Source organism: Colletotrichum siamense (genome assembly GCF_013390195.1).
Source record: "Colletotrichum siamense strain Cg363 chromosome Unknown KSG_Cg363_contig08, whole genome shotgun sequence".
In the NCBI taxonomy this organism is placed as follows: domain Eukaryota; kingdom Fungi; phylum Ascomycota; class Sordariomycetes; order Glomerellales; family Glomerellaceae; genus Colletotrichum; species Colletotrichum siamense.
In genome coordinates, this window is record NW_023501021.1 from 1,121,096 (window position 1) to 1,134,406 (window position 13,311).

The window sequence follows — 13,311 nt, forward strand, 5'->3', positions numbered from 1 at the left end:
AGTAAAGAGATTCTTAAGGTTATCCTTATATACTTTCTTAAAAGCTTATTAGTCCTATAAATACTTATTATTATTACTAAAAAAGTTAAAGTCCTTAATAATAAGGTTATTATTATTAAACTACTTATATATAGCTTTTATATAGTAAATACAGTTAATAGTAATAATCTTAAGCAAAAGGTCCTTAATAAGCTATATATAAATAGAATACTTAAGGTCTATAGTAGTAATCTCTAATATAAAGTTCTAAGCGCCTTTAGGTATCTTATATATATAGTATTAGCGCTCCTTTAGCTACTTTAGAAGCTTAAGCACCTCTTATATATTTAAGATAAAGCGTAATCTACCTATAGCATTATAGCTATAGTAGCGCTTAATAGAGCTATCCTTACTCTTCTTATTCTTATGCGCTATTTCTGATTAATATAGGGGGTATATAATTAGTTAGATTAATAAGTATATAATAAAATAGGGTATATTATTAACTATATTTATAGTATTTTTCAGTTAGGTTACTCTTAACTATATATATAAAGTTTATATAATAAGGTTTTTCGCTATAGATTAGTAGTTAGTACTTCTAGGGAAAGTTAATATTATACTTCTATTACTAGAGATAAATTAGTTAAAGAACTTAATATATTATAATAATAAGCTCACAAAGTATAGCTAATACATATTAATAGATAACCTAGATTAATTAATATTAAGTTATAGAAGGGAAAAGTCAGAAGTAGGGGGCGCAGACGCGTAAAGGCTTTATAGGTACGCCCAGCGCGCTTACTACTAATCACATGCCTAGGCATATAACGCGCTCTGAGGCAGGCATAGCGCTAGCGCTATAATATTACTTCTATTAGAGAGAAGGTATCTTTAAGATTACTATAACTCAGTATAATATTAATAACGCCTTAACTTATACTTATTATAACTACCTTAAGTAAGAGACCCCTATTAAGTAGCTATTTACCTAACTATATATATTAGAGTTCTTCTTTTAATATAAGTAGAGTCTAATAAGTAATATTACCTACCTTTTTATATAGCTTTATTCTTATATAGCCTTACTTTACTCCTACTTTAATATACTATTAATAGACTATATATATAAAACTAACTACTTTAGTATACCTCTCTTTAATATTATAAGTATTACCTCTTATAATAGTACTTTTAATACTAGTATTACTTTCCTCTCTACTAAATAGATCTCTAACTACTAATAAGCTTTAGCTTATCTTATAGAGGTTTATACTAAGGAGGACCTTCTATACCTTAGTAGTATTATAACTAATTATAAACTTACTCTTATTAAAAGTATTAATATTAATACTTTTAATAAGGTTCTATATCTACTCTATATATAATATATCACTAAGAATATTAAACTTAAAGCTAAGCTGTACTTTCTAAAGCTAATTAAAATTAACTACTATTATTATAAAGTTAATAAATATTACTTAGCTTTTATTAAAGCTTAGAAAGAACTTTATACTTTATTAATTACTACTTAGTATACTAAGAGGTTAGCTTAATTTGAGGATAGTTATTAGCTTTATAAGTTAGTTATATATATTATTAATATATAGATTAAGCTATAGTATTAAAATATTATTACTTATTAGACTAATTAGATACCTCACTTTAGCTATATAATATCTACTACTATAGAAGGTTAAAATAAGGTTATTAAGTTATAACTACTTATAGGTAACCTTACTTTTAATAAGGTCTTCTTAGGTCTTAAATAAGCTTAAGCTAATTAAAACTTTAAGATTACTTTAAAATAGTCTCTTTTAGTTAACTACCTATTTAACCTTATTAAGCTTAAAGCTATACTTTTTAGCTATATTAAGTTTCTTATATCACTAGAAGCACTTAATCTCATAAAAAAGTAGCTTTAAAATAATATACTAAAGTATAATAACTAATTAAATAGCTTACTATAGCTTCTATTAGCTAACTCTCTGCTTTACTTACCTTACTTAATCTAAAAAACCTATAGATTACCCTATTAATACTTTCTCTATTACTATATATAAAGTAAAAACCTTTTTAAAATTACTTAGATCTATTACTACTAATAAGTATAGTGTTACTTTAACTTAGAAGTAGAGACTTTTATTAATAACTTACCTCTATTTAAACTTAATATTATAAGAAGTAAGGGCTACCCTTATAGCATACTTAATTATAAGAAAGGCTATAAAGCTAATAGCACTTATTAAATCCTTACTATAGTAGAGGTAAGTAAGTATATTAAGTATTAAGATACTATTAGCTTAGCTACTACTTAAGCTACTACTTAAGCTACTTCTACCCTTATAAAGCTTATTAGACCTAAGCTTATAATTACTCTAATAATTAGAGCTTTACTATTACTACTATTAGTATTAACTATATTAGTAGCTTTAGTAAGTATTTTAACTATAAAGTATAGCTTATAATACCTTAAAACTTATAGTTCTAACCTCTATAAACCTAATATAAAAGCCTTATAAACCTACTAATAATATAATAGTTTATTACTTAAAAATTAGTATAAGATTAAAGAAGAAGTAAACATTCTACCTAATAATAACAAAAAACCTATAATTAAAATTAAAGCTATTAATATATAAGCTACTAACGCTAAATAGGATTATTAAGAAAGTTAGTATCCTATAATACTATAGTACTAAAATAAGTTATATAGAGTTATATAGTAGTAAGTATTAGTAATAGTAAAAGTAGCTAGTAGTAATATTAATATTATTAAGTTATTAGATTAAGCCCTCTAGAAGCTTTAGAAGGTATTAGAGAGCCTAAATTAATAGTTTTTCCTTTTCTTATTAACTTTTTTAATTAAAATTATAAAAAAAAGAGCTTTCATTAAGTTATATTAATTACTGTAATAAAAATCTAAATTATAAAAGTTACGTAACTTTGATCCCTAGCTTCTAATTAGCTGAATCTAAGGACCTCTAGTTACTAGCCTCTAGCACTGTCCCAGCCCTAAATTATAGCTTGGGGGGTGTGGAGGGTGGGTGTGGTTTAAGACGCCCTTATCTCTTCACAGTCATATGCGCTGCAAAAATCTTTGGGAAAGGTGAGCGAGTCTGTGCCGCGCCAATGTCAGATCAGATCAGAGGTCCAGCCAGCAAACAGCAGCAAGTCGCCAAGTCCACGTCACGTATCAGGAAACTCCGGGTCTCGGTATTCTCTGACATTCCATCTTCCACCACCACCACTTTCCCCCCTCCTCCTCCACCCCCCGTCAGCCGCAGCGCGGACAGCCCGCTCGCCTGCAGGGCGACGTGCTTCCAGTTTCCCGCCGAGTGGCCGAGTAGTGGGGGGCATGCCAGGGGTGTATGCCATGGAACATTGAACCGACCGGCCGACGATCCCGACCGCCAACTTGCGCGACATGCGACTTCCGCGCACCGGGGGCTCCACGTTACGTAACCCCGAGGAGCGCTGCAGAGTCCCGTCACCTTCGGAAATTCATACCGCAGCACTCGCTCACTCGCTCACGGTGATCAAGAGGGGAAGGGAAAATGAGGCTGAATGCGAATAAAAACAAGGGCTTCGTTTGGCCCTGTGCGTTGTGCTTCATTAACGCTATTGCATATTATGTATGACTTTTTCCTAAATAACCTCCTCCTTTTCCTTTGGTATCACATTCCCTTAATCCTCGGTGATGTCGCCGTACTCCCACATGCCTAGCCTCTCCTCCTTGGCTTGTGCCTCAACCTCCTTAAGGTGCTTCAGGTAAGCGGCGTGTTGGCTGCTGCGCTCCCAAGCCTTGAGCTTCTTGGGCACCATGGCCATGCCGTTCGCAACGACCTCCTTGTTGAGCGAGTCGTTCGGGCCAGGCTTCTTGTCGCTGGCGTTGTAGTCAAACAGAGTAATGTAGCTCAAGTTCTCCTTGGTGTCGACAAAGTCGAAGCTGGCAACCAACTCTCTGCCCTCAGTGAGCTCCGCAAGGAAGCCAATGGAATCCTCGAGGTAGTGAGGGGCGTTGGGCAGCTGGAGGAATGACAGCGAGGCGTCAATGGCCTGAGCCTTAAGCTTCTGGGTGGTGAACTGGGCCTGGTCCAGAGGACGGAGCTTAGACCAGGGCTGCTTCTCCGTATTGCCGTAGTCGATGTAGACGACCTCGGCCACCTTCGCCGCGCGGTCGTTGGAGCGGATACGGGCACGGTACCACTGGCCGTCGGCGGAGAACTTGGCGGCGACGAAGTCGCCAGTCTTGGGGGAGTCGCTGATGGGCTTCGCGTTCTTCGAGTCCAAGTGGAACTTCTTGAAGTCGTTCATCAAAGTGGTAAGAGCGGCAGTGCCCTTGCCAATCTCCTGGATCTTGATCTTGCCGTTGCCATCAATGTTGGTGATGACAACGTCGCGGTAGTCCTTGGGCTTGTTATCGTAAGCCTCAGGTGTATCGTTGGTGGTGGTCTCAACAGCGACAGCCTCCTCCTCCTCGTCCTGGGAGGGGTCCCAGCTGTGCCACAGGCCCTTGCGGCCCTCCTTGGCCTTCTTCTCCGCGGCGAACAGTTCGTTGGCGTTTCCGGACTTCTCAGCAGAGTAGGCGTGGACGGAGGCAAGACCCTCCTCAACCAGGATCTTGGCGAAGCTCTCACGGTTGACGTACAAGTCACCGATGTATCCGCCAACCTTGTCGATGTCGTAAATGTCAACCTCGACGTCACGCTGGTTCAGGCGGCGGTTTGCGAGGTCAGCAGCCTCCGCGCCGAACTCCTCACCCTTCTCGCCACGGGGACCGGGGGCGCGAGGAGCGCGGACACCACCAAGAACCAGGGTGAGCTTCACTCCCTCGCGGGGAATGAGAATGGTGAAGCGGGAACCAGACTTGACAAAGTCGACAATGGCAGGAACCTTCTTCTGGCGTTGCAGGGTGGCCAGCTGGATCTTGGCCTTCTGTACAGACTCGGAAGCGTCGACCCACTGCTTGAGCTTAGGGGCCTTGCCGGACCAGATACCCTTCTTCTCTTCCTTGGCCTTCTCTTGAGCAGCAAGAAGCTCATCGTAGTTGGAGGCGCGGTCGGTGTCGTCCTTGCGATGGCGGATAACGGTGGCGTAACCCTCCTCGACAAGGATGAGACCAATGTTCTTGCCCTTCTCGGTGACGGTCGCAACATCACGGGCCTCGAAGCCGTCTTGAGCAGGCTTGGATCCGTCAATGGTAACGTGGACGTGCTTGCCAATGACCTTCTTGCGAAGGAACTCCTTCGCCTCGTCCCTGTAGGGGGCCTCAGAGGGCTCGTTAGTGCGGGGTCCGCGGACACTGCTGAGGTTGATGCGCTTCTCCGTAGTGCCGGCCTTGTTACGGACGATAATGGTATCGGCACCAATAATCTTGGCAACGATCATGTCTGATTGAGAGCCGCCAGCCTTGGCGACGTGGTGCTGGTGCAGGCGAAGCTTCTTGTCCTGGGCGGCCTTCTCGGCAGCGCGCAGGGCAGCCATCTTCTCGCCGAGCATTGTGGAGTGGAAGTCGTTGCATCTCGCCAGACCCTCTTGCAGGAGGAACTCGGCAATGTTCTTGTTGCCGTTGGGGTGAATAAGAGCAGCAACGAGCTGGCCCTGGGCGCTGGCGCCAACGATGTCGACCTTGACGCGGCGTTGAAGCAGTCTCTCCTCGACGAAGCTCTTAGCCTCGTTGCCAAACTCCTCCGCAGGCTGGGTCTGGCCAGTGGACTGAACCGTTCGCTCGGTGGAGGGACTGCGGACTCCGGCAAGGAGCGTCATGACCTGCACGTGCTTCTTATCCGAAAGCAGAAGTCGCACGAGCAAACGGTCTCCGCTGAGAACACGTTCGACGATACCGTCGACAGTCTTGCCCTTCCATTGCTTCATGAAGTCGGGGCCGCCGAGGTCGTTCTGGACCTCGATGCTGCCACCAGTGCCAGCCCAGAGACCCTTGCCCTGGTCCTTGGCGTCGCTCTCCAGTTGACGCAGGTTGCCGATGCGGGCGAGGACCGTCTCGTCATCGTCCTTACGGCCTGCCTCTTCCCTGACCTTGAGCCAGCCAGCCTTGATGGCCTCATCGGGAAGGGAGGGACCATCGCGGGAGAGGAGAGCAGAGACGAATTCGCGGCCAGAGTTTACTTGGTATACTACTGTGCACTGAATCTGCTTGCCGACGACAAGTTCTCTGAGGAATTCTCTTGACTGGAAGGCATAGGGCTCGTCGCCATCCTTGCTCAGGCGGGGTGCGCTGACGTAGGCGAGGGAGACGGTCTTCTCGGCTTTGGGGTTGTTCGGGGCGGTAAGAACCAGAGTGTCGCCGCTCAGCACGCTCTTGACCTTGGCGAAGAAAGTTTTCGACATGATGGGCGATCAAGAAGCGGCTGGGATACTGGGAGGTAAACTGTGCTGGTTAGCGCATTGTTCCTTGAGCTGTTTGCAGTGGCCGTTTCCATGTCTCGTCCCTGCCGTCTTAGACATTGGCAGTCAATTGTTTCAAAACGGCATAACAAGCAGCTTTCGAATGATGCCTGCATGAAAATTGCGGACCGAAAGAGCTTGATGGTCTGGTCTTGGAACCAAACACCCAACGGAATCGTGGCTGCTTGTTCAAGACGGGGCTTCAAGAAGCTCACGTGGGTAGACGCAGGTCGCGCGGCAGCCAGCAGTAGCTTCCATGAACAGCAACCAGAAGCTAGCTCGGAGCACCAATGGGGACAAAACAGAATTCATAGACTTACTATAGAAAATGAAGTATAGAGAGGAGGATGTGGTGATGTTTTTCGGAGGGGGGAGAGTGGGAGAGAAGAGTACGGAAAGGCGACTGTTCGATGAACCTTCGACAATCGTACCGCCTTTTTGACAGCTTGCCTCAATTTCGGCCGGTCTCGAGCAGGCAGTGTGGGGAAAGGAGGTTCAGGGACCACCCGACGACAGGGGTAGCAGGCAGCCGGCGGCCAGTAGCATCCACGGCCGGCTAGACGAGAGCGGGGTTGAGGCGACCTTAGGTAAGGTACTGCTGTTCTTGGTGCTGGCTTCGGGGGGGTTGCCAGGGGGCAGCCACGCAGCTTCTCCCTGAAGCGTCTCACCCTAGACTGACCGCCCCAGCTTAGACCCCTCAACACGGGCTGGTGATGGAAGCTGCAGTCAATTAACTCCATGTCTTTCGGGATGCACCGACACAGCGTTCTATCTGCCTTTTACATGTCTCTGGGCTCCTCATGAAGGTTGCCAAGAATCCACGACAGGTGCAAGACCAGTACCAAGGCCTTAGCTAAGAGATACTTAAGAATCATGTCAACATTGATGGTGTTCACGTCATCCTTTACCCCTCACAGTGCAAGGACCATGCCCCCACCTCCGTTCCGAGAACTTCAGGCACCGCATGAGTTCTGCTATGAGGGCAGGAAGCTATCATGATCCCATGATAACCCATCCTCTTCGTGATCCCTATTGCTCACATTGGCTATGGTAGGCGTGTCATCTTCGTTGTTCTTCTTCACCCGCAGAGGACATGGCTAAATAGCTACACATTTACGCAACCAGATTTTACGTTGATTTTTGTTTATTGCAAGAGGTATTTTGGACACTAAGCCCGAGACAACATTTTCAAAGCCTAGATTCCGTCACTACAGCTCTGTTATCAAGTTGAGAAAGTCCCCTGATGATTTGGCTACTCTCAAACCCCGCCCCGGGACGTAGTGTATCCAGCAAAGCTAGCTTAGTTACTGTAGACTTAGTTGGAGATACCAATGACACCTGAAAGGATTGTTAGCTTTTGTCATCTTCAAGAGAACTATTCGCGGGCACATACCGCAAGCGGGACGGGGACCAGCGTTGCCGGTCTTGAGGGACTCCTCGTTGTCGCCCTTGCCGAGGTCGTCAGTGCCGCCGTGGACAACGATGGTGCGGCCGATGACGGACTCGGGGCCGATCAGCTTGACGTGGGAGTCAGTGACGGTGCCCTTGGAGTTGCCGTTGGCGTCGGTCTCGATGTTGCCGAGGTCACCGACGTGGCGGTTGGAGTCCTCGGGAGCGCCGTGAGTCTTGTTGTGGGGGTTGACTGAGGGATACGGCCATGTGGTCAGCAAACTGTGCCGCGTTTTCAAGCGAGTGCCGGGTAACATTGTATGCCAACTTACAGTGAGGGCCGGCGGAGGTGCAGCCGTTGGTGTTGTCACCGAAGGTGTGGATGTGCATGCCACGCTTGGCGTTGGCGTCGTTGCCGCTGATGTCCCAGGTGATCTTGGTAGGGGCAGACTCGGACTCCTGCTCGAAGACGATGGAGCCGGTGACCTTGGAGTCACCACGGACGACGCAGACTGTGGCCATCAAGGTTAGCAAAGCTGATTCTGATCGACCGGTTCATCAAATTCCCCCCATGCCCGTCCTCCCCCAAGAGGAACGCAGCATCCCGGCTTCCCCACGACGGGAGCGACGGGAGCTTCTCAATTCGGGCCAAACGGATCGCAGAGCAACGACGCAAGGGACGAAGAGGATGGAGATCGTTCGAGGCTGAAGATTGGCCAGCGGCAAGCTGCTCCCAGTCGTGGCCATGTCGCGGAGCCATCAGGGTGTTTGCTCAGCAGGAATCGTGCAAAAACCCGCTCAATCCAGCGCAAATTGGATGGTTGGACTACGTTACCCCTCCATCCCAGCGCCGCTGCTCTGCACTAGGGGAAGGAAATGGAGTGTGTGTGCTGGTATAAAGGGTGTCCAACTTACCAGCCTTGACCATTTTGACTGATTTCAGATTTGTTTTTCGTGAAGTTGGGTGTTGTTTGTGATTGTGATGCTCAATCGATAGTGGTTGAGGAGAAGAATGGCGAAGGTTCAGAGGTAAAGAGGGGAAGAAAGGCAGAGAAGTGCCTTATGGAGTCCCTGGTTTTGGGCAACAGCAGGAGAGACCGACGGAACAGTGAAAGCACAGAGAGGCGGGCGGGCCGGCACAAGCTTGCACAAAGTCTGTGACATCCAATGGGGGCCGCCATCTCTTCTCCTCTCCCCTTCCAGCATCGAATTGGGAATGGAGAGGAACAATTCGGAATTCCGAGGGACAGCTCGCCCCTCCGTCTCTGCAACAACCACATCTCCCCTTTCCGCCATCCCGCCAGCCAAAACGCGCTGTACAGCTTCCATTCACTGCCAGTGGGATTTCATGGTGGGGGGAAGCTGTGTTGCCCCGCTTCCAGAACAGCATCGACATTATCTCATCGCCGTCATGCTGAGGAAAGTGGATTCTCATTGGCCGTTGTTGAGAGCTGGTTGGCTGGCTCTGCCTGGGGTACCGCGACGTGATTACAAATGGCAGCTGCAATGCCACATAAAGACGACCAAATAGCTTCGCGGTGGCAGGACACCAGCGAAGCACGAGCTCCGTCATAGGAGCCAACAGAAGAGGCATCAGGCGCCGTTCATGGGAGAGCCGATTCTCGGACAGCTCTGCACGGAGCGCGGAGAGGACATTTCTCCGCGATGCGATCCCGCCTTCGAGGTGTGGAGGTCGCCAGGCACGCAATACCCCTTCTAACCATGGCTTGAGCCGGACCGGCGATTTGGTTCAAGGCGATCCGCCGCCGACAACGAGGCGTCAGCACCAGCGGTAGTTGCCCCGCGAATGCCGGGTGGCTGGGTGAGAATTACGGGAGGCATCCGATGATTCGGTTATGCTGCTGTGAACTTTCGACACGACAACCTCGGGCATTCCCTCTGCAGCACCTCGTTGCTGAGCCTCTCATAAAGTAGAATATCTGTGCCGCAGCAGCAGTAGCAGGGTCCTGCCCGGCACTTGATCAGCCAGATGCCAGCATCACACGACAAAGTTGGTAATAATTGAGAGCTTCATGGACAATGCACGATGGGCTAGCATGAAGCTTTGGCCATATAGCGGGCTGGCGGGGCTTATGTCCAGATATCATGTCGTTGACATCATCGTTGTAGATGAGCGACTGCCGTAGATACGATGCAAACCGATTGGGCTCATGTCAAGATGGTTTGGTTGCAAAGCATCTGAAAGCTTGGTTATGCTTCAGCAATGTTACTTGGCTGTTTTGGCCAACAGCTTCACTTTCCGGCAGACCTCCGGAACGAGCGGCAACTGGTCAAATCATATTGTTTGGAAGTCGACTGATCGCTTTCTCTATAATTCGTGGAGGGAACGAAACCCAGAGGCTCACAGTCCGGACGACGGACGAGGGCGGTTGCAGCTGGAACAAACTTGAAGCACGTAGGGTGCCCGCTGTCTCTCCTGCATAAAGGATGAACCCCCAACGAGTTTAAGTCGGGCATTTGCTGGCCGGTGGGCAGGCTGACGGGTGCGGAGACCCAATCCCGCCGCGCGCCGTGTCATTCAGATGCAGTCAGCCCTACGGAACCATCGCCTTCGATTGTCGAGACCGCTGGCTCGGGGCAGTGCGTGAGACAACGGGCTCACAGAGTCTCGTCCGGATTGGTGGTATGTGCGGCCACCTTCAGGATGGCCAGTGTACGAAAGCGAAATGATATTGCTCTCTATTTCGAGGAAAAAAGGCATGGGCTGGTGGACGATTCTCGGCATTGGCAGAGCCAGCGACAGGTACAGAAACGGATAAGGAGGCCGGCCAAGCCTGCCGCATCGTGCGGACCGGGGGCCAAGATCGATCCTGGAGGGACACGTGGTGTCAAAGAGTTCGACGATTTCCCTTTCCCTTTGGTGTTTGCAGGGCACGGTCGAGGGGGCCCTATGGGGATTCCTAGACTGCAAGCGGGTTGGAATTGCGGTTCTTGTAAAGGACGTCTATCTCACAGCGATCAAATCCGCATATCAGCGAGACACACAGTACTGCTCCATCGAACCACTGTCATTTGCACAGGGCCTTACGGACAGATTCTCGCAGAAAAAAAGAGAGAAAAGAAAGCCAATAGTCCAGCGAAGAAGCTGGGAATTGCGTGCTCCTGCCTTTTTCGCATTGCTAAGCGACCGTTTAACGAAGCTTGGGGGGTTCATTTCTGGAGCTCCCGCGGGTCGCGATATACGGTCCTTGTCGGCGTCTGTGGGCGAGGATACGAGAAATGGGGTTCGCTAAACTCATAGAGCCTAGCAGCCATCTTTACAGATTAAAATACCCACCGGCAGGGACCCCGAGATGTTGGAATTTTCCGTGCGGTCAGGGCGCCGCGGCGCGTGTGTGCGTGTGTGCGGACAGGTGCTGCAGGACGAGGACCAGGAGGCCAGGCTCGGTCAATCAAACCCAAGGTACGGGCCTGCAGCAGCCCAATTGTGCGGTTTGTTGGAATACGAGAGGAGGGGGAGGGAAGGTGAAGTCCCTGTGGGGGAATCAGAGAGACACCCGTCATTGTGAAGCCACGAGACTCGCGAGAGAGGTACGTTGGAGCCAAGAAGGAGGGGTGACCACCCGGGAACTCGGCGCAGATACTCAGGGCCAATGGCCAATGGCCAGGGTGAGAGGAGTTGACAACAGCTGTTCTGTCGTCAGCACTGTCGAAGAAGCAAGGACGAAACTGATCTGTGAAGAAAGCAGCAGCAGTGTTCCGAGGGAAATAAGGTGAGGAGGTGAGGGGAGGGGAGGTACTTGGGTACCGTAGCAGTTCCCAGTCCTGGATGATGAATGTCACAGGAAACGAAACAGATGAGAAATTGTGATTGGCCCCCCGTTGTATTTTCCGACAACCACTCCCCAGGTTCCCAACAGTGTGTCGTACTTTGCAGCAGAAGAAACAGCAAAGTATTACTCTTCCCGTGAATGAAGGTAGTTCTGTGAGCATCAACTTGGATTCGGTTCATGCTGGGACCGGGGAAAAAACACGGCAACAAACGCCCCAAATCCTTGGTGTCGTTGAAGGAGTCTCGAAAGCGGGCAAGTCAAGATTCAAGTAGACTTTCTTATTGAGGCTTTGAACGCACCCTGTTTCTTCTAAGGCCCGTGGGAGAGGGGGGTTAGAAGGTTCCATCGTACGGGGACCAGAATACACGTACATGCACCTTAATTGGACGTATCACCCAAGTCAGCCCAGTCCAGCTCAGCCAGCGTCCCAGTCCCGGTCCCGTTCGTCCCAGTTCAATCTGGTGCGGCCAAGCCAAGACGCACCAGGCCCGTCTCAATTTCTGAACGACAATTTTTTTTTTTTTCTGTTTCGTACCGCAGCTGTTACCGGTACCCGGCATTGGGCACATATTGGGGTGTCAAAAAGCAGCAGCAGGTGGTGACACTAATACCAACGTGGGCGGGTTGTTTCTGTTGGTGCCTCATATTTTGGTCACAATTAGCCCAGTCGCAGCGCGTGGTCGTCGTCGTCCTACTCACCCACACCACCCTCCACACTACTAACGCACACAACTTGAACCAGGACCTACCTAATTTCTTAGCGACATTCGTTGCAAAGAAACCAACCGTCTGTGTGTGTGGTGGTAGTGTCGACTCTCTGTTTCCTCCTCACCTTGCACCACAGCAGCAAGTGACCAACGCCCTAACAATCGCATTCATCGTCTAGCCGAAGACAAGACAAGACGAGGGCTGTCCTGTCCGCCTGCCGACCATTGCGCCTGGTTTTCCCCAAATTCCGACGGGGTCTGGTCAAGTCAGGCACACCATACCACACCGAAAGAGACCCGAGGACGAAACACACGACGAACACGGCCAGTGTGCGACTCGCCTCGCTGCATCTCCTCTCACTGTCAGCACCTCACCTCAACCCGCAAAAAGAAGCAGAGGCCTCATAGCGCCTGGCACCATCCTTGAGAACGCGGGCATTGCTTTGCTTGTGTCGTCCTTGTCGTCGTCGTCGTCGTCCTTGCGCGCTGCACCTGCACCGCCAGCCCCAAAAGCCAAACCCGACGACGCTGACCTTGCGACTTCCCCAGTCTGTGACGACGTTCCAGCCCCGGTATTGTGGCTTGGTTGTCGCTCTCGCCGCCAGCCAGCCAGCAGCCAGCGACCAGCAGCCCGGCTTAGGCAGACGCTCCGCACTGTGAGCTGCATCTACCGCACCGCACCGCTCCTCTTCGCCATCCGCTTGACGACGGCTACGCTCGTTGCAGCGCCCAACATCTTTCGACACCGCACCAGAATTTGCGGCTTTGCATTGCTCTTGTCATTCATTCCCATCGCCTTTTACGTCCTGCCGTGGAGTCCTCCTTCGCCGTGCGACGGCTGCCTCCGCTGCCTCAGTCCTACGCCGATCAGCCCAACGACCTTCCCCAACCCGCGGCCGCCGCACATCACTGCCCAGAGCTGTGAGGGCCGCACCCAAAAGACGTCAGTCCTGCTAGGCCCCGTCTGCGCTGCCGCACCACCAGCAACCACGAGGCTCACCCCGCGATCACCCGGACGAGCGACCAACCTCATC

General features: G+C 49.3%; 2 protein-coding genes across 2 annotated transcripts; both read right to left on the minus strand.

The window, feature by feature from the left end:
• Positions 1-3,666: 3,666 nt before the first annotated feature.
• On the minus strand, positions 3,667-6,330 carry snd1 (snd1 family protein; the record flags this gene model as incomplete). The annotated part of the gene is made up of 1 exon (XM_036643766.1): positions 3,667-6,330. The coding sequence occupies one exon, from the start codon at positions 6,328-6,330 to the stop codon at positions 3,667-3,669; it is 2,664 nt and encodes an 887-aa protein (XP_036490302.1).
• Positions 6,331-7,702: 1,372 nt separating this feature from the next.
• On the minus strand, positions 7,703-8,704 carry CGCS363_v011918 (Superoxide dismutase; the record flags this gene model as incomplete). The annotated part of the gene is made up of 4 exons (XM_036643767.1): positions 7,703-7,725; positions 7,781-8,029; positions 8,109-8,288; positions 8,692-8,704. The coding sequence occupies 4 exons, from the start codon at positions 8,702-8,704 to the stop codon at positions 7,703-7,705; spliced, it is 465 nt and encodes a 154-aa protein (XP_036491129.1).
• Positions 8,705-13,311: the final 4,607 nt, after the last annotated feature.